This window comes from Podarcis vaucheri, assembly GCF_965113315.1.
Source record: "Podarcis vaucheri genome assembly, chromosome: Z".
Classification (NCBI taxonomy): Eukaryota; Metazoa; Chordata; class Lepidosauria; order Squamata; family Lacertidae; genus Podarcis; species Podarcis vaucheri.
In genome coordinates, this window is record NC_138758.1 from 41,358,019 (window position 1) to 41,379,511 (window position 21,493).

General features: G+C 43.7%; 1 protein-coding gene across 8 annotated transcripts in view; it reads left to right on the top strand.

Moving 5' to 3' along the window:
• Positions 1-21,493, top strand: part of RALGPS1 (Ral GEF with PH domain and SH3 binding motif 1) — a 232,333-nt gene that overhangs the window by 40,570 nt on the left and 170,270 nt on the right. For 7 of the 8 annotated variants that reach the window (XM_082207701.1, XM_082207695.1, XM_082207698.1 and 4 more), the window contains exons 3-5: positions 7,912-8,035; positions 12,562-12,669; positions 14,031-14,081. In XM_082207701.1, coding sequence (XP_082063827.1) covers positions 7,979-8,035; positions 12,562-12,669; positions 14,031-14,081 — 216 coding nt within the window. In that variant the 5' untranslated portion in view covers positions 7,912-7,978. The remainder of the gene's footprint in view (positions 1-7,911; positions 8,036-12,561; positions 12,670-14,030; positions 14,082-21,493) is intronic. The other variant, XM_082207697.1, reaches the window with a different exon arrangement.

The following is a 21,493-nucleotide window of genomic DNA, read 5'->3' on the forward strand; positions in this document are numbered from 1 at the left end:
CACTTTGCCAGAGTCTGCCCCCAGAGGAAGGAATGGCAAGGGATGGTGGAAGCTGTTGAGGGAGGAGAGCAGGGAGAAACGGAGCAGGTAAAAGCCAACGCCTGGTTGCCACAGTCTGGGCACAGCAGCCAGGCCAAAGAGCAGTGAAAGTGCCCGTGCCAGAAGCTCCTCGACCTGCTCTAGTGATTGAAGTGTCGCTAGAGCTGCAAAATGGACACCCCCTAAAAATAAAGGCGCTGTTGGACTCAGGCAGCTCCTGCAATTTTATGAGCAAGGAGTTTGCTGCTGAACACCAGATACAGACGATCCCTTTAAGCAACCCCCTGCAGGTGACCACGATCAATGGCAGGGAGTTGTTGGGAGGAGGAGTCAGCTTGCAGACCGTCCCAATGATAATGAGGGTGGCAAGGCACACAGAACTGATAGCGTTTAATGTGGCCACCTTGGGAGGCGCTCCCATTATTTTGGGAATGAGCTGGCTAGCGCTACATGATCCGCTGGTGGGCTGGCATCAAAGAGTGGTTTCCTTTGGTTCAGCACATTGCTTAGAACACTGCAAAGGGGAAAAGGGTTCAGCAGGGGCCCAAGCCACCCTAGCAGGGACTGAAGTAATGGAGAAGGCGAAGGTACCACCACAGTATGCAGATCTCAGCGACGTGTTCAGCGAGAAGGAAGCCGACCAACTACCCCCGCATAGGCCCTTTGACTGTCAGATCAATTTACTCCCTGGAGCACAGCTTCCTGTAGGCAAGTTGTATGCCATGTCAGACAGAGAAATGCAGGAGTTGCGAGAGTTCATTGACAAGAACCTGAAGAGAGGCTTCATCAGAGAGTCCAAAGCAGCGGGGGGTAGCCCAGTGTTTTTTGTGGATAAAAAGCACACGGACAAGCCGAGACTTGTATGTGATTTCAGGCGGTTAAATGCAGTGACAGAACCAGTGGCTTTCCCTATGCCCAGGATTGATGATATTTTGACCAGGGTGCGGAAGGGAAAGATTTTTACAAAGCTGGATCTAAGGGGGGCGTACAACCTGATACGTATAAGGAAAGGGGATGAATGGAAAACCACCATGTTCACCCCTTTGGGGGCATTTGAATATCTCGTTATGCCTTTTGGATTACAAGCAGGCTCAGCGTGCTTTCAATCGTTTATGAACCACGTACTGGGGCCTTTGCTCTACAAGAATTGCGTGGCCTTCCTAGATGATGTGTTGGTGTATTCGGAGAATGAGGAGCAACATGTGAGAGACGTCAGAGAAGTGTTGAGCAGGCTGCAAGCCAGCAGGCTGTGGGTGAAACTGGAGAAGTGTCAGTTTCATACCAAGGAGGTGGAATTCCTGGGGTACCGCCTGTCAGACAAGGGATTGGCCATGGATCCCGGCAAGGTCCAGGCAGTGCTGGAATGGAAAACACCCAAAACCAAGAAGGATGTGCAGAGGTTCCTAGGGTTTGGAAACTTTTATCGTAAATTCATCCGAAACTTTGCCCACCTGACGGCGCCCATTACGGACTGTCTCAGCAGTAAAAAGAAGTTTGTTTGGACTGCGGAGGCGGAGCGAGCGTTTGAGGAACTGAAAAGGGCCTTCGCCTCTGAAGGACAACTGCTGCATGTGGATTTACAAAAAAAGCTGAGGGTCGAAACAGACGCATCTGACAGAGCCATAGGGGCGGTGCTTCTTCTTCTGCAGCCAGGGAAGGAGGGGTCAGAGTGGCGACCGTGTGCCTTCTTTTCGCGAAAGCTGAACAAATCCGAGAGGAATTACACGGTGTACGACCGGGAACTTCTGGCCATTCATGAGGCTTTCCGGAGATGGAGGCACCTGCTAATTGGTGCACAACATAAGGTGCAAGTGTGCACGGACCATAAGAATCTAGAGTATTGGAGGACTGCGCGAGTGCTCAACCAACGGCAGTTGAGATGGGCCCAGGAGTTTTCCAAATTTGACTTTGAGATTTGTTACGTGCCAGGCCCAGAGAACGTTAGGGCGGACGCTCTCTCACGCAAACCTGAATATTTGGAGGGGGAGGGAGCACCCGAAGAGACCCATGTCATTCCAGAGGACCGCTGGGTGTGTGGGGCGGCATTGGTGGGGCAAAGGGAACTGGTAGAGGGAACGGTGCATGATGAATACGCCCAGGACAAACTCAGGGGTCTCAGGAGGGAGGGAGACAAACCCGGGGGTTTTGAGGAGAGAAACGGGGCGTTGTACTACAAGGGAGCGTTATATATACCTGAAGGTGAATTGAGGGAGAAGGTACTCAAGCAACTGCACGATAGCCCTACAGCAGGGCATTTTGGGCAACACAAAACCATGTGGCTGGTTACCAGGGAATTTTGGTGGCCCAAGGTCAGGGAAGATGTGCGGGAGTATGTGAGAGGGTGTGACCAATGCCAACGAGCCAAGGGGGAGAGGCGGGCACCGGCAGGGTTATTAGAACCACTACCCACACCTGAAAGACCATGGGAAACAGTGGCAATAGATTTCATGACTGATCTGCCAAGGTCCAGAGGGAAAACAGCCATCATGGTTGTGGTAGACCTGTTAACCAAAATGGCCCACTTTATAGCCTGTTCACATGCGGTCACGGCAGAAGAAACTGCTAAATTGTTTGTAGAAAATGTGTTTAGGTTGCATGGCGCCCCCTTGAGGGTGGTTTCAGACCGAGGGAAACAATTTACTTCCAGGTTCTGGAGGAAGCTCATGAGCTTACTGCATGTAGAGGTTAATTTCTCTACTGCCCGGCATCCGGAAACCAACGGGCAGGCGGAAAGAGCTAATGGTGTCCTCCAGCAATATTTGAGGTGTTATGTGAATGACAGAGAGAATGATTGGGTGGAGAAGCTGGCGTTGGCAGAATTTGCCTACAACAATGCAGAGAACGTGTCCACGGGGATGAGCCCCTTTTTGGCTAATCACGGGTGCCATCCCCGAGCCTTCCCAGGGGGGGGAAGGGGAGAACTGGAGCGTTCCAGCTGCAGAACAGTTCGTTGAAGAAATGGAAGCGATCCATCGCCAGCTCCAACTTAACTTAAACAGGGCTAAGGAGGAATATAAGAGGCAGGCAGACAAAAACAGAAGGGAAGGTGAAAGCATTAGGGTGGGGGACCAGGTGTGGCTGTCAACCCAAGGGTTACCATTCAAAGGGGGTTGTAAGAAGTTAAGACCCAAAAGGCTGGGCCCATTTGAAGTCACGCAGCAGGTCAACCCAGTGGCTTTCAGACTCCGGTTACCGAACCACATGAAGCTGCACCCAGTTTTTCACAGGTCGTTGCTGTCACCGTATAAAGGGGACAGAGAAGGGAGGGTCAATAGGGGACCAGCAATGGAGGAGAAGGAACACAGCTACCATGTAGCGGAGATCCTCGATTCCAGGTGGAAGGGAGATCAAGTAGAGTATTACTTGATCTTGAGTATTACTTGCTAGTGGCTTGAATTAATTAATTTTTATAATGAATGATTTTAGAATGTTGTTTATGTTGTACTTTTGTACCGTTTTATTGTTGTTAGCCGCCCTGAGCCCGGCTTCGGCTGGGGAGGGCGGGATATAAATAAAATTTATTATTATTATTATTATTATAATGTGGGAAGGGGAGCCGGAGTCGGAAAACACCTGGGTCATGGCAGAGGATGTAGATGACGAGGTTTTAATAGAAACTTTTCATCAGAGATTCCCACGTAAACCTCAGCCAGTGGCGAGGTTCCGGAGGGAATACTTTGCCACCACCGACGAAGAAGAAGAGTTGGAGGGGTTCTCAGATTCCGAGGAGGAGGAGGATTCAGCGAGCCGGAACGAAGACCGATGGAGGGAAATGTTCGAGACGTCTGAAGATGAAGAGGATTCTTTTCGGGGTTTTATCTCCTCACCGCCCAGAGGAGAGAGTATGGGCGGGGGGGAAGGGGGCCCTGGAGGGGAGGTGGATGTCAGGGAACTGACATCGGAGGAAAGGGAGGTGGAAGGGCTCACAGAGGCTGGGAGGGAGTCAGCAGCGAAAGCAGGGACCAGCAGGGGGAGAGAGGGTACTCTGGAGGAGGGTCTCAGGAATGCTGAGAGAGACGCAGCAGCCAAAGCAGGAACTAGCAGGGAAGAGGGAGGGATGAGGGACACGTCCAGCGAGAACAGCGGGGAGGTGTCAGAAGCTCCCATAGGGAGACCCATGCTTCGCCGGAAGCTGCCACGTCGTGAGTCCAGAAGACGCGTTTCCGTTAAGGAGCTTCTTTGCTGGAAGCGCTTCCGCAGACAGCCACTGTCGGAATCTACGAGTGACTAGAGCAGACATGTTTGAGGAGCTCTGTCACACACAGAGGTTTGTGGAGCTGCACAAACTCTGAGGGAGCACGATTTTACGCACAAGCAGCTAATCATCCCATCATATGTATGCAATTGTGATTTATGGAATGGAATGGAAAACACCCAAAACCAAGAAGGATGTGCAGAGGTTCCTAGGGTTTGGAAACTTTTATCGTAAATTCATCCGAAACTTTGCCCACCTGACGGCGCCCATTACGGACTGTCTCAGCAGTAAAAAGAAGTTTGTTTGGACTGCGGAGGCGGAGCGAGCGTTTGAGGAACTGAAAAGGGCCTTCGCCTCTGAAGGACAACTGCTGCATGTGGATTTACAAAAAAAGCTGAGGGTCGAAACAGACGCATCTGACAGAGCCATAGGGGCGGTGCTTCTTCTTCTGCAGCCAGGGAAGGAGGGGTCAGAGTGGCGACCGTGTGCCTTCTTTTCGCGAAAGCTGAACAAATCCGAGAGGAATTACACGGTGTACGACCGGGAACTTCTGGCCATTCATGAGGCTTTCCGGAGATGGAGGCACCTGCTAATTGGTGCACAACATAAGGTGCAAGTGTGCACGGACCATAAGAATCTAGAGTATTGGAGGACTGCGCGAGTGCTCAACCAACGGCAGTTGAGATGGGCCCAGGAGTTTTCCAAATTTGACTTTGAGATTTGTTACGTGCCAGGCCCAGAGAACGTTAGGGCGGACGCTCTCTCACGCAAACCTGAATATTTGGAGGGGGAGGGAGCACCCGAAGAGACCCATGTCATTCCAGAGGACCGCTGGGTGTGTGGGGCGGCATTGGTGGGGCAAAGGGAACTGGTAGAGGGAACGGTGCATGATGAATACGCCCAGGACAAACTCAGGGGTCTCAGGAGGGAGGGAGACAAACCCGGGGGTTTTGAGGAGAGAAACGGGGCGTTGTACTACAAGGGAGCGTTATATATACCTGAAGGTGAATTGAGGGAGAAGGTACTCAAGCAACTGCACGATAGCCCTACAGCAGGGCATTTTGGGCAACACAAAACCATGTGGCTGGTTACCAGGGAATTTTGGTGGCCCAAGGTCAGGGAAGATGTGCGGGAGTATGTGAGAGGGTGTGACCAATGCCAACGAGCCAAGGGGGAGAGGCGGGCACCGGCAGGGTTATTAGAACCACTACCCACACCTGAAAGACCATGGGAAACAGTGGCAATAGATTTCATGACTGATCTGCCAAGGTCCAGAGGGAAAACAGCCATCATGGTTGTGGTAGACCTGTTAACCAAAATGGCCCACTTTATAGCCTGTTCACATGCGGTCACGGCAGAAGAAACTGCTAAATTGTTTGTAGAAAATGTGTTTAGGTTGCATGGCGCCCCCTTGAGGGTGGTTTCAGACCGAGGGAAACAATTTACTTCCAGGTTCTGGAGGAAGCTCATGAGCTTACTGCATGTAGAGGTTAATTTCTCTACTGCCCGGCATCCGGAAACCAACGGGCAGGCGGAAAGAGCTAATGGTGTCCTCCAGCAATATTTGAGGTGTTATGTGAATGACAGAGAGAATGATTGGGTGGAGAAGCTGGCGTTGGCAGAATTTGCCTACAACAATGCAGAGAACGTGTCCACGGGGATGAGCCCCTTTTTGGCTAATCACGGGTGCCATCCCCGAGCCTTCCCAGGGGGGGGAAGGGGAGAACTGGAGCGTTCCAGCTGCAGAACAGTTCGTTGAAGAAATGGAAGCGATCCATCGCCAGCTCCAACTTAACTTAAACAGGGCTAAGGAGGAATATAAGAGGCAGGCAGACAAAAACAGAAGGGAAGGTGAAAGCATTAGGGTGGGGGACCAGGTGTGGCTGTCAACCCAAGGGTTACCATTCAAAGGGGGTTGTAAGAAGTTAAGACCCAAAAGGCTGGGCCCATTTGAAGTCACGCAGCAGGTCAACCCAGTGGCTTTCAGACTCCGGTTACCGAACCACATGAAGCTGCACCCAGTTTTTCACAGGTCGTTGCTGTCACCGTATAAAGGGGACAGAGAAGGGAGGGTCAATAGGGGACCAGCAATGGAGGAGAAGGAACACAGCTACCATGTAGCGGAGATCCTCGATTCCAGGTGGAAGGGAGATCAAGTAGAGTATTACTTGATCTTGAGTATTACTTGCTAGTGGCTTGAATTAATTAATTTTTATAATGAATGATTTTAGAATGTTGTTTATGTTGTACTTTTGTACCGTTTTATTGTTGTTAGCCGCCCTGAGCCCGGCTTCGGCTGGGGAGGGCGGGATATAAATAAAATTTATTATTATTATTATTATTATAATGTGGGAAGGGGAGCCGGAGTCGGAAAACACCTGGGTCATGGCAGAGGATGTAGATGACGAGGTTTTAATAGAAACTTTTCATCAGAGATTCCCACGTAAACCTCAGCCAGTGGCGAGGTTCCGGAGGGAATACTTTGCCACCACCGACGAAGAAGAAGAGTTGGAGGGGTTCTCAGATTCCGAGGAGGAGGAGGATTCAGCGAGCCGGAACGAAGACCGATGGAGGGAAATGTTCGAGACGTCTGAAGATGAAGAGGATTCTTTTCGGGGTTTTATCTCCTCACCGCCCAGAGGAGAGAGTATGGGCGGGGGGGAAGGGGGCCCTGGAGGGGAGGTGGATGTCAGGGAACTGACATCGGAGGAAAGGGAGGTGGAAGGGCTCACAGAGGCTGGGAGGGAGTCAGCAGCGAAAGCAGGGACCAGCAGGGGGAGAGAGGGTACTCTGGAGGAGGGTCTCAGGAATGCTGAGAGAGACGCAGCAGCCAAAGCAGGAACTAGCAGGGAAGAGGGAGGGATGAGGGACACGTCCAGCGAGAACAGCGGGGAGGTGTCAGAAGCTCCCATAGGGAGACCCATGCTTCGCCGGAAGCTGCCACGTCGTGAGTCCAGAAGACGCGTTTCCGTTAAGGAGCTTCTTTGCTGGAAGCGCTTCCGCAGACAGCCACTGTCGGAATCTACGAGTGACTAGAGCAGACATGTTTGAGGAGCTCTGTCACACACAGAGGTTTGTGGAGCTGCACAAACTCTGAGGGAGCACGATTTTACGCACAAGCAGCTAATCATCCCATCATATGTATGCAATTGTGATTTATTTTTTTTTAATTCCCCTTTCCTTCCCCAAAGGCAGAGTATGTTCTGATATCAACCAATATCGAAAATACAGAGGATGATACCTCATTCTCATACTTGGGGTGGAGCCATTTAAATCAGTGGGCCTAAGTCCATTAATTTCAATGGATCTATTCTGAGTAACATTGGATATTATCCAGAGTTAATGAAAATACCACAATACCAGTTTTAACCCAAACTTCCCAAAGAAAAAGGTAATATACTGCTCCCAGGAAATGTTTGGGCATTCAGCATCTACTAAGAGGAGTGTTTACTAGTTGACCCAGCCTCCCTCAATGTCCTTTAATACAAACATGAAGGCTGAAGAGCTTGCTTAGCCAGTATTAAGGGTTGAATTGGAACATAAAGAAGCAGGTGTCCTCTCACTTGATATATGGTACACTTTGCAAATAATCTTTGTGTCCCCTCAATAATGATTTTGTGCTCCTCACTGGTGGCCTCTTTTAAATCAGTTTCTCATAAAATGTATTTTTCTTGCAGCAGTTCTCCATCCTCTTGTGTCACCAGTGGTGGCTGAGCTGAAATTTCCTGCATCCTAAAGAAGAGTATGTATAAAAGGAATGGCCTCATGGCCAACGTGACAGTGACCTCCGCCACACCAGAGGTACACATTTGGTATTCTGTTACCATTTGTATGTTTTAATTTAATTGTTGTTTATTTTGGCATTTCTCTAAGACTTTCTGCCATTAATTTGTCTTGCCTAGTGTCATACTTGTATGTATTTTACAGATAATGTAAATTGAACAGCTGCAGCCAATGTGGCTAATGGGCAGGGGTGATTGGACCTGTAGGTTAAGGAGAGGCCAAATGGGGAACAAACTAAGATCTCAACTCAGGGATGGGGAAGACATTTGATTCAGTTCTCTTTTAAAGACAAACCTACCTAATTTGCCTTTCTGAACAATACATAAACTGAAACACAGCCACCCTTCAAAGTCCACACTTCTCTGAAATTTGCAGTGCCGTTCTTCAGTCAAGTAATTTGTACAGAAATGTGTATACTTGGGTAACGTATGCATTAAAATGCTTATATTAGCAAAATTATTATTTATTAAATTTATGTACTGTCCTTCATCCAAAGATCACAGTGTGGTTTACAACATAAAAACACAAAATACATAACATGATAACAAAAACAAATAAACGAAAACAACAACAGCAACCCTATTCACTCATTCCTACCAGCCCCTCATCACTCATGAAAGCACCCAGTTTATCCTCTTACTGGAGGCTTAATCAGAAAGTGGGCCCACGCCTTGTTGGTTCCCAAAAGGGAAGATCCCATTTGGATGTCACCTGCTGTTACAACAGTTCCCCAAATACTCTTGCCCCTGGAATTAGCTACTTCTGTAGCCTAGTGATGCTGTTCTCCAAGGGCAAGGCTTCAGGGTACACAGTGCAGATGATTGGTGAGTCTTAGCACCCAACTTGCACTCTGTTTCCTGATCCAACAATGTCTAATAAGCTCTGATGTCTAGGAGCTCTGATACATGTGTGACATGTGGCACTTTTCCACCTGGTTCATTTTAATGGACACAGCAGGTCCACCCCTGTTCTCCATTTTGAATGTGAATCTGCTTTGTTTATTGAATGGGAAAAGGCAGTCTGCATGCATATAGTGTGGAAATGCCTTCTGTATCCATGTTAATGTTTTTCCATGTGATCCCATACTTGGAAGGGATTCTATACACAGAAGGAAGGGTAAAGTGGTAAATGAGTATGTGAAATGTCTGTAGAACTGAAACAGTCACGTATTAGCAGCTATGACCTCCTTCCCCCTGAGATTCTAAAGTGCTGTGAATCAGAAAGACCCAGTTTTGGGGATATTACAGAAGTAAATTTAACTCTATTGTGCACTCGACTCCATAGAGTATGTCTTTTTGCATGTTTTTCATGAGATCTCCAAGCCTTGTAAGGCTGGAAATAATAATACAAGATTATGAAAAAATGCATTTTGTTGAGTTCTGTTTACTTCAGCTTTCTGTGGAAAAGCTGTACAGAGTTACTGAAATTTACAGTGGATTTAAACCAGCAACTTACATGAAAAAATAGACAACAGAACTATGCAGTTCATTTCAATAATTTAGTATTATCATGCTGAAAAATAGTCACTGAGTTGAAAACATTGGAAATGGATGAGAAATGAAGACTGGCATCTTGTGGTTAGGATTTATACCATGTCCCAAAATTGTAAGAACCTAACTCCTAGCTGGGTTTTATACTTTTTGAGTGGAAGGTGAGAATGCATCTTCTATAAACATTACATTGCGAAGTTACAGTAAATCTGTAATGTCCATTAGAAACTCTTGAAATTTGAAAAGGTTCCTTTGTGATTAAGGGTCTAAGTTCATATTTGACAGATCTAAGATATAATTCTGATTTTGCCACAGTCTTCCTGCATGGTTTTGAATAGCATACTGGTGAACAGTTATATTTCTGGGAATCTGAAGGGAAACCTCAGACTAAATAGAGTGTTTTCTGTTTAATGTAACAGAGAATGATCTGTGTGAATTCCCGTATTTATTAAAAACAGTAGCCTCCTTCCATTTTATTTAGTTTTCACAACTTACTATGTCTTCATAAGCATGTTTACTCAGAAGTAGGTTCTGAGTTCAATGTGACTTACAGCTTAGTATATTTGCTTAGGATTTTCTAAAATGTGTCCAGTAACCAAAAGACTTTGGTCATATACCCCAATATCTAGTTCTGTCCATACTTAGATTATGTCACAAATATTTGCAGATATAGGTGTATGCCCAATTAGTCACTTCCTCTTCTTGCTGCCATCACTGCCTGCCTGCCCATGTACTGCCACAGCATTTGGGGATTTCTAGTTTTGAAAAAACAAAAGTCAGGGGGAACATGATGGGGGATAGAAGATTTTGCATGGTGTGAAGAAAGTGAAGATGAAGACATTTTCTCTCCCTTTGTCATAATACTAGAACCTGGGGCCATCCAGTGAAGCTGGATTCTTGAAGATCCAGGACAGATAAAAGAATGTTCTTCTTTACAAAGTGAAATTATGTCATTCACTCCCCCAAGATATAATGGTGGTCCCGTACTTGGATGGCTTTAAAGACGATTAGACAAAGTGATTGAGGATATGGCTATCAGTGACTATCAGTCATGTTCTACCTCCACTTTTGAAGTCAGAAATCCATTTTCTGTGAAGAGTGCTATTGCACCCAAGTCCTGTTTGTGGCCTCCCCTTACGCATCTGATTGGCTATTGTAAGAATAGGATGCTGGACTAGATGGGCCTTTGGTCTGATCCAGAAGAACTCTTGTGTTATTCTCCTCATGGTTAATGGCAGGCTGCTTAGCCCAACCCTTTAACTCTTTAAGTCAGCGGTTCCCAAACTTTTTGAGTTGCACAGCACTTTTCAGAAGATAAATTTGCCATGGAACACTTTCGTTGTCCTTATGCCAAAGGCACATATGTGCATTTTTGGCTGTTTTTACATTTATTTTACTTCAAATTTCTTCGCAGAGCACCAAGTGCTTTGTGGAGCACTGTCTGGGAACCGCTGCTTTAAGTTTCTGGGGGACAGTAAGCGACTAGGTGTGGGGGACTCCCTAGTCCTGAATAGGTAACTGTGCCCCTCAAGGACCAGGTCCGTAGCCTGGGGGTCATTTTGAACTCACAGCTGTCCAGGGAGGTGCAGTTTAATTCTGTGTCCAGGGCAGCTGTTTACCAACTGAGACTTTGCCTGCCTGCACACTGTCTCACCAGAGTGGTATATGCTCTGCTTTGACTACTGAAATGCACTGTACATGGGGCTACCACTGAAAGTGAATTTGAGACTACAACTAATACAGAATGTGGCTGCTAGACTGGTGACTGGGAGCAGCTGCTGGGGCCATATAATACTGATCCTAAAGGATCAACATTGGTTTCCAGTACATTCCAAGCACAATTCAAAGTGTTGGTGCTGATGTTTAAAGATCCCTAAATGGCTTCAAGCCTGTATACCTGAAGGAGTGTGTCCACCCCCATCATTCAGTCTGGACACTGAGGTCCACCTCCAAGGGTCTTCTGGTAGTTCCCTCACTGTGAGAAGTAAAGTTACAGGAAACCAAGCAGAGGGCCTTCTTGGTAGTGGCACCCACCTTATAGAACACCCTCCCATCAGATGTCAAACAGATATACAACTGCACAACATTCCAAAGACATCTGAAAGTAGATGTATTGGGAAGTTTTAATGTTTGACAATAAGCTGTGTTTTTATTTTGTTAGAAGCTGCCAGAGTGGCTGGGGCAAAACTGTCAGATGGGCAGGGTACAAATACCATTATTATTATTATTATTATTATTATTATTATTATTATTAATTTCCTAGAGAGTTCTAAGTAGCCCAGCCTCTTCATGACTGTATTCACTTTTTTCTAGCCTTAAAGAGAAATTGGTAGGAAGTACTACTGGGATATCTCTGCCACTTTCCTAGTTTCACAAAGCAAGGAAATGCAGCTTCAATAGTGTTTCAGTGGTACCTTGGTTCTTGAACGGCTTAGTTGTCAAACAAATTGGCTTCCAATAGCTGCAAACCCAGAAGTAAGTGTTCCAGTTTGCAAACATTTTTTGGAAGCCAAATGTCCGATGCGGCTTCTGCTTAAGTGCAGGAAGCTCCTGCAGCCAATCAGAAGCCACGCCTTGGTTTTCAAACCGTTTCAGGAGTCAAATGGACTCCCGGAACAGATTAAGTTCGAGAACCAAGGTATCACTGTATTTTGTTCTTAGCTTGGAAAGGAATACAGTGATTAATTAGAGCAGGCAAATGTTGTTACTTTTTGGTTCACTAATTCAAAGCTTTTGAAACGTCTAAGAATAGAGGCTTTACAAGATCCATTGCTGGGGAAAACCCTACTGATATATATACCAAACTTTATATTGAAAGCTCTTTCTAATCTTATAGCTGCACATCTCTTCACTTGCATTAGCCAGTATGAGCACCAACTTGAATAGCTTTTGTTTAATAAGCAGAGGGGAGAATTGGATGGAAACCCGAGTTAGTAAAAAGTAAACTGGCATAAGGCTCAGCTTTGCTTTTCTCTTTGTGAATGCAATCATTAATTAGCTGACTGGCAAATTTCTGGTTTCATGTAAATCTATTCCTCCCATCCCTTTCCATAGGGCAGCAGCAGTTCTGACTCTCTGGAAGGACGGAGTTCAGATTATGCCCATAAAAGCTATGATGCAGTTGTGTTTGACGTATTGAAAGTAACTCCAGAAGAGTTTGCAGTAAGTAAAATGACTGATTTCATATTTGTACTGAAAGTATTGACATGATCATAAGAATAGGTTCTTATTCAAATTTCTGAAGTAAATTAGTGTTCATCAAGGGGGTTTACTTGATTTACATATAAAGTTTTTAATTCTTATACCCAATTGCAGTATAACTAACACTTTTTTCAGTGAAGCTTCTCCTAAGCTGTAGCCACGGCACCATGTTCACTTTTATAGAAACCTTTTTTCTAAATGTGAATGCAGAAGTGGAAACATAGTGCTCAGGTATTTGGGGCTGCTGGAGAGGCTTCAGCAGCACGTCCACCCACCATTGACTACATTTTCTCCCTTCCCCCAGGCATTGGAGCAGTTTAGGTAAAGAGGACCTTTCCTGCCTTATTTTTTATATTCAGGTGTTTGTTTGTTTGTTTGTTTGGGTATGTGTGTGTGTTTATTTTTTTAAAAAGGACTTCACTGCAAGCCTTTTTTCCAGTTGGAACTTACCAGAACTCAGTTTCAACACCTCTCAGGTGGGCACCATTGCCATTCTAAAAGAACTAGGGAGGTGTTCATGGTGATTTCTGGCACTTATTTTTCTAGAAAAATAGAACTGCTTCTCTGCCTGATAACGACAGACACTTGGGATTTAAGCAGAGATAATGTGACCAGGAGGGATTCTGCTTCGCTCTTCTGATTCTGCCAAAACTGAAAAGGCAGTAGCCAAAGCAGTCAGCTAGTTTGCCTTTATTTCAGTTAAATGAGGTTTACTATTAGAAAAATGCACAAGAAGAGAAAGGGAACTATAGCCTAGGAATTACAGATGGAAAAACTGAAATTAAATTGAGGAAGCAACATATAAATCCTTTCCCTTCTGTGCCTCTGCACTTAAGGCTGTATCCTACTATGTTTTACTGGTTCTACTCTAAATATGACTAACATTGGATAGAAAGCTAAATGTCTACATTGCAGAATCTGTGAATAGTTTCCAATATTTGTCTTATACAGAGTAGAGCCATTGAAAGTGATGGACACAACCAACTTAGGTATATTAATTTCAATGGGTCTATTGAGTAAGGAGCAAAATTTAGCTGGATGTCACACAGCCCTTGTTGCCTTGTTTGGTCAAGAATGTGGGGAAAGTAGCGCTTAAAAAGGGTCAGAAGTGAGCTATTGAATCACAAATTACTTTAACAATGCATTTCATCACAGCAGTGTGAAGATTTTTGTACAATATCAGCTTTTCTGAAGACTACACACACATGATCCGGGGCCTGAGTGTTGTCAGAATTTTCTGTCTTGGGCAAAAGTATCTTGGACTAGCACAGAATCAAGTATTTGTAAATTTGTAATTGCTCTTTCTCTAACTTTTGTTACAGAGTCAGATTACATTGATGGATATGCCTGTGTTTAAAGCTATTCAGCCAGAGGTATGTGCTCTGATATTAACTTTTAATAAATGTTGGAAGTCAACAATGACCATTTGAATAACTTTATATGTATTTCAAGGGAAAATAACTGTTATTAATGTAAGACCCAAACTGTACCTAGCGCTGCACAGTGAAGTACCTATATAAAGGCTGTAAGTGCAAAGTGACCATTTAACCTGCATCAGGAAATGCAAATAATGTTTCTGAGAAGTTGGGTCCCCTCTGAGATTTTTCATGTGTTTCATGCGCTGAAAGTCCCCCCACTCCTACTATAAATGCTATCAATCAAGCAAGCAAGCAATCATATACACCTCCCCCAAGGGCAAAGAGAGGAGCTGCAAGAGAAGCCCAATCATTTAAAATTCCCAACAGGATGAGAACTCAGCCTCTCTCCCTACTATCTCTTTCCATAGAAGAAAACATGACAGGCAGAGGAAGCAGGATGGGGCCCAGCATAATTTTTTCTCTGGCATGTTGGCGAATATGAACAAGCAGCAGTATGTAAGTGGAAGCCATAGCAGATTTCAGGGACACTCCTTGTGCCACTCAGTCATTTGCTCAGTTTTGTACCACTGTGTTTACTGCTGCTGCTGAGGAATAACAACATCATCATCAACAACAACAACAATTTATTATTTATACCCCACCCATCTGGCTGGGTTTCCTCAGCCACTCTGGGCGGCTTCCAACAAAATTTTAAAATACAATAGTGTGTCAAACATTAAAAGCATTCCTAAACAGGGCTGCCTTCTGATGTCTTCTAAAAGTCTGGTAGTTGTTTTTCTCTTTGACATCTGGTGGGAGGGCATTCCACAGGGCGGGTGCCACTACTGAGAAGGCCCTCTGCCTGGTTCCTTGTAACTTGGTTTCTCGCAGCGAGTGAACTGCCAGAAGGCCCTCGGCACTGGACCTCAGTGTCCGGGCGGAACGAGGAAAATAAAACCTAGGAAAGGAGCACTATTAAAAGATTAAAAAAAAGTCAATGAACAGGGTTAATTGGAAGTCCTTTTTGAAATATTGTATAACTATATCAGTTTTTCTCCATTTATTTCTTTTTAAAAAATCTATGGTCCAATGAAGACAATTATCACCCACCCACCCGACAATGCCCACTGGAACCCAAACAACGTGATCATGCCATGTCAATTCCTGAAACATTCATCTGGCTCCATTTAGAAAGTGTGCAGCAGAAGCTGCATGTCTTAGCCACTCAGGGAAGCTTTTACATTTAATGATGTTTTTTGTTGTTGCTGTTGAAAAAAGAAATAAATAAAAAGGCCATTGGCCACCTTTTTTATTGTAAACTAACTAGTACCTCCATCACCCAAACGCCCCACGCTCCCTTCACTTCCTACAAAATGTTCTGCCAAATGTTCTGCTGCAGGAGTGTTCAGATCAGCCCTAGTCAGATTGATTGTGGTCAGCTTAAAGACAGACAGGGCATTGGCAGGTCTTATTCAGGTTCGTATGTTGATGTTGACTGACAGGAGTAGGTGGAAATGTGGTTTGAGACAAACTCTTTAAAATTGCTTGAATTTTCTATTTTAGAAGTTAGAATAGGCCTTCTAGGAAGCAGTGTAGACGCTGAGTTAAAGCTTGGCAGAAGGCTAGGAAAACTTAGAAGTCTTGCAAGTGTTGTAATACATAGCTGTCTTGTTCCCTGATGACTATAAGAAGTGACTAATTTTATCAGGAGATGTCTGGTGAATGCAGTCAGAGCTCTGACATATATAATTGCTTCCATCTGTACTTACGCATACAGCATGTGTTCTAAGACCAATTAGATCTCAGCTGCTGATATTGCTAACAGTGGCATTTCCAGCTGTCTCTTTTAATTCTATGTAGTCAAATTAAAATTTGTTACATTCTGGCTTGTGTTATTCTTTGAACTTAGTTTTGATGTGGCATCTTACTGATAGAATGATAACATAATTCTATGGGCTAGATATATTTGTGCCCTAATAATGGTTTTAACGGGCTACTACATTTATATATGAGGGAAGGCTATTTCCTAAGTGCTTCTGCCTATTTAGATTTGGAAATGTTCTCCCCAGAGAGGCTTCACAGGCACCTACAATGTATTTATATCAGCATCAGGTGAAAAGCTTTGTATTCTACCAGGCTTTAGGGCTTCTGAGAATTTCTGCAATTCTGGCATTCTGAAGCCGTGAGAAAGTTATGGTACTGGTTGATATTTGTTCTAACAGTCCTGCTGTTTGGTTTTATGCTGGGATTGTATTTGTATTTTTTTGATAGTTCATTTTTACATGTTTATGTCCATCCACAGACTGCAGGTAATGGGAGTGGGAGCGGAGCTCAGAAGTATCATAAATTAATGATATGTACAATACTTCATGGCCCTAGGAAATTTTATTTCTAAAGAAGTTTGTGGCCATTTTCTTACTGATTCTGCATCTTGGACTCCTCAAAGACCCCACTGTATTCTTCCTGCAGCAGGAGCTCCTGGAAGAAATTACGCATGGCATGAATAGATAAAAGTTTTTCCACTCTCTCATCACACTAGAACTCGTGGACATCCAGTGAAGCTGCATGTTATAAGATTCAGGACACGTTAAAGAAGTACTTCTTTACACAGCACATAGTGTTATGTAGCCCATAACTATGGCACTTGCATGTCTTTAAATGATGATTAGACAAATTCATGGAGTGGAGGGCTATCTGGGGCTACTAGCTGTGCTCTATCTCCACAGTTGGAGGCAGCAATGCTTCTGAATACCAGTTGCTAGAAACAACAGGAAGGGAGAGTGCACTCATGCTCCAGTCCTGCTTGCAGGTTTCCCACAGACATCTGGTTGGCGGCTGTGATAACATGATGCTGTACTTGGTGGGCCATTGACCTGATCCAGCAGGATCTTATGTTCTTTGCGGGAAGTTATGTGCTTTAAATGTATTGTGTGTATGCAGCCTGAGATACAAAATACTTAAGTGGAGAAGGGCATGAACTTTGATTCTGAGAGCTTGCAACTCAGAACCAGCAACATATTTTCCACCCAAAGACTTGTTATAACAAATTGCAAAGGCAGCCTATTATTTGGCTATAGCAAAAGGAATAGTAATGTTGTCATTCGTTGGTCGAGAGCCATCTACTGCTTTTCCTCACTGTGTTTATGCCATGAAGTTTAAGGATAACTAAAAAATCATCAGTCCTCAATGTGGTGCTTGGCCTTTTCTGATGTCAGTTTTTATCCAGTCCTGAATGTAAGGCATTCCAGAGCACAGAGAGAGGTGTTGGATGTTCTACGAACATTAACAAGTGCCGTATGTTTGCAGATATTAAGTCATTTTTCCTTTAAAAATAAATAATATTTTAAAAGAAGAAAGAGATCTAGGGCAGATTGTCAAAGTTGCAGTCCCTTGGGCTGTCTATAGCACACTATGTATTGCAGCCCAACAACTGCTTAATAAAGCCCCTGAATTTTAGCAGTCTATTAGCATATATGATCACGTCACAATTTATTCTGAAGAGGATTGATACACTACAACCTTGACAGTACTTGTATCAGGTTGCTCTGAACAGCTTAAATAGTAAACAGTTTTTGTTCATCTTGTTCATCCGTAAAGATCCCTAATTCCTGCCTGTTACTGTTTTCTCCCCATATCATTATAGTATCTTCTTCTGGTTTTCCTCATTTGGGCAGATGCAGCCTAACTCGTAAGAAGCAAGAACTCAGGAAGTGGTTTTTGCAGCTCAGTGTTGATTTTGGGGCTACATAAATATTTATACTAATCATTCTTTTTTTGAGTAACTGGAGTGACTTATGAGATAATTTTCATATCCTTGAGTAACAAGGGAAGCCTTGTAAGTCATCATTTGATCATTGTTCACACAGCTGTTATCTTCCCAAAATTTGTAAAATGTGTCACACCCACCCACCAACCGAATTATTTTATGCATTTAGTAGTAGACTGTGGAAACTACCATAAATAGCAGGATTTATTGCACTTGCATGATAAAATGCTACCCATTGCCCACTCCCCTGTCAGGATTCCTTCTCCCACCCCACCCCCCAAATATCTAATGAGATGAAAAATGTACCCAGTATAGTTGTGTTAGTGGTACAAGGATGTGTTGGTAGGCAGATAGGGGCAATTTACTACAACTGCTGGTATATGATAACTATTACTTAACCTAGGTGAGTAGGCCAGTGGTAGGTTGTATATGATTGTATTTATTTGTGATAGCTAAGATGTGGAACGTTCACAGAATCATGTTTACTCATAAAGGAGGTTCTTATGGTAAGCTCCTTTTTTTACTGATTTTAATTGCAAGTAACAAAACATACCCATACAAGGAAAATAGAGCCTAATAATTTTACAGAGAATAAAGAAAAAATGGTGACTGATGTAGTTTTGGACATTCCAAGAAAGGCAATCAGATGAAAGTGTCTCTTCATAAGGTTCCATGAGTTGAAGGAGGGTGAAAATCATGTTCAATTGTCTTAACAAAGTCAGTAAAAGGATACTAGATTGTATAGGTGTGAGTCTTTCCACCCCTCAGATTGATTTTCTTTTTGTGAAATGGTTAATTTGTTCGTAAGAATAATATTGCTTGCAGAATCCAGGCTTCAAAAAGATTTGCATTTAAAGTTTACCAATTTTGAAATCACTAATCTAGCTGCAGTTAATAAATGGAGGATGAGGTCTTTGCTGGAAATGTTCTTAATCTGAAGAGTAAAATAAGATAGGAGTACTAATTTTTGGTCTGGTTGTAACAATTGTCCCATCATTTGTTTGAAAAACCTTTTCCCCAAAACCACCACTTGTGTACTAGAGAGCCAGGTAAATTGCATTCCCACCAGCAGAAATTGGACGTGTTGTGATTAATTCTGTGCAGTCTAGCTGGGCGCAAGGACATGTGATGTGCTATCTATAAAGCATTTTCTTGAGTTCTAACTGAGATGGATCCAAATGGTAGTTTAGGGCAGATTTGCTCCCAGGGGTTTTCCTCCAATTCTGCTCCAGAATCTTTTCCCCATTTTAGGCTTAATGAAATGAGAGGAAGGGTAGACTATTGTGTGAGGAGATTTCCCTTTCCCAGTGGGTTGGTTGAGTTGAGAAGTTGCTCAAAAACTATTTCAGCTGGATAATGCTTGTGTCCTTGCATTTGGCTGATTTAGAAAATATATAACCAGGTCCTGGTGTATCTCTAACCAGCCACATGGTATATGTCCCAATATAAAATTTATTTCTGGAACTGTAAGGGGCTTTTGGTTAGCATAGAAATCTTTGAGATTATATAAACCCACTTTTTCCCAAGCAAATGAGCCTGATTTGGCTGCTGTACAAAGGAAGGCTGTTGAGTTATTGAGATTAAAGGAGAATCAACATGCAAAAGTTTCAGTCTCCATTCTTTCCATATGGTCAAATCTGATTTTAGAAGGGGATTAATAATGTTCTCTACTGTATTGTCCATAAACTATTTCATCTGAAAGGGTGAGATGTTCTCCTTTTATCAAAATGATCATTAAGTACAAGGTTTACTTGTACTTAATGGTTTACCACCTATCACCACTTCACCGTGTTTAAATGAGTGTAGTAATGTAAAGGTTTCATCCTGAAATTGTTATTGTTGGGTAGACCATTATCTTCTTTGCTTAATTGGCATACCCAGGCCATTTACTTTCCATGTTATTGCCATTAAGTGTGGCAATGCAAAGTTAATTTAAAGTTATGCAGCTTATCCCAGGCAATGGATCTGTTAGGCAGCATAGCAATTTCAGTGTTGTTATCATATTCCATCAGCAAAAAATAAGGATGCTCTGAATTCCAAACTCACCCCTCACTAATTTTCCCAACCTTCCCAACAGAATCATCCCTACACCTACGCTTGAGAGTGAAATAGTCCATCTCTTCCTTCATAAGCCAAATGCTAATGAAATGAAATGAAACTGGGGGACATAAACATTAGCCCTCCTCCCCTCTTCCCCCAGAAGCAGAAAACATTTTGCATGATTATATTGCAAACAAAAATAAGAGACCAATAGCCTAATTCTTGCCTGTTTTGGTTATAGAGCCTATAGCTCTTGGTCCACCTTAGTTGGTAGTTTCAGTGGGACCTCAGGCAGAGAAGAAGCCACCTGTGTGTTGTTTTTGCTGCTATTGTTTTTTCTGAAGGCCTTTTTTGTCTTTGCTGCCAATCTCATTTGAGTTCTGTGCCGTCCTCTCCAGTGCCTACTTCTCTCAGTTATTTGTCTTCATTTGGTTGCTGTCCCAGTTGATATAATAATTTTCTAGCTTTGAGTTGTGTGGAGGCTTTAGCAACTGCTTCATAAGTTATTAGGAGTTTGAATGAGTAACCCGATCGGTACATTATGCCTGCTTCACAAAATGCTGTGATATAAATTTTAAGTTCACATCTGCATTGCAACATTCTTGTGCAGAGATTCTGGTAGATGTTTATCATTGAATTTTCTATTATGATTTTTCCAGTGTTCTGAACTTTTGAAATAAGTCTTTACATTATGAAGGCTCTAAAGCAAACAATAATGTCTCTCAGGGGCTCACCATTTTTTGGTTTGTGATGGAGTGTTCTATGTATCCTCCTAATATGACCTGCTGTATAATGGCGTCATTTCTTTTATTCCGGACATACAGGTAATAACCTTATGTAGGTTGGTGTCTCCAAAAATTTTCAGAGCCCCTTGAAGGCATAGATTCTGACAGCGATCCCAATCCTGTGCATTCTTGAGCTACAGCTTGATGTCAGATTGAAGGTTTTTTAATATTCTAAATCTTGATTCTGTTGTTTGTGCTGGGTTCCATTGCTTCATTAGCTGTTGCAGAAGCATCTGAAACTGGAGGTTTTTAAAAATATCTTCTCTCAGCAGTTCCAGTGCTTACCCCAGTACAGTGGTCCCTCGGGTTACAGACGCTTCAGGTTACAGATGCTTCAGGTTACAGACTCCGCTAACCTGGAAGTGGTACCTCGGGTTAAGAACTTTGCTTCAGGATGAGAACAGAAATCGTGTGGTGGTGGTGGTGCAGCAGCAGCGGAAGGCCCCATTAGCTAAAGTGGTGCTTCAGGTTAAGAACAGTTTCAGGTTAAGAATGGACCTCCAGAACGAATTAAGTATTTAACCCGAGGTACCACTGTACTCAGTTCTTTTTTATCTTTTTTAATTAGATCAACTAAATTGCCATGTCAAATGGAACTTCTGGTCTCTCTGAGTTGTTTTTCGCTACCTTGAGCCCTGGTGGCCATTTTGGAAATGTCTGTGGCCTGGGCTTGTGAGTCTCTGATGATCTGAGATGGAGGTGACAACTAGTTGTCCAGAGTACTACTTTGTGACAATCTAATATTGCAGCTCAGTGCCTGCTTGTGGCTGTTGGGAGTTTGAGCAAGACTTTGTTTTGGAGCAAGCTAGGCCAGCAACAGATCAAAATGTCATCTT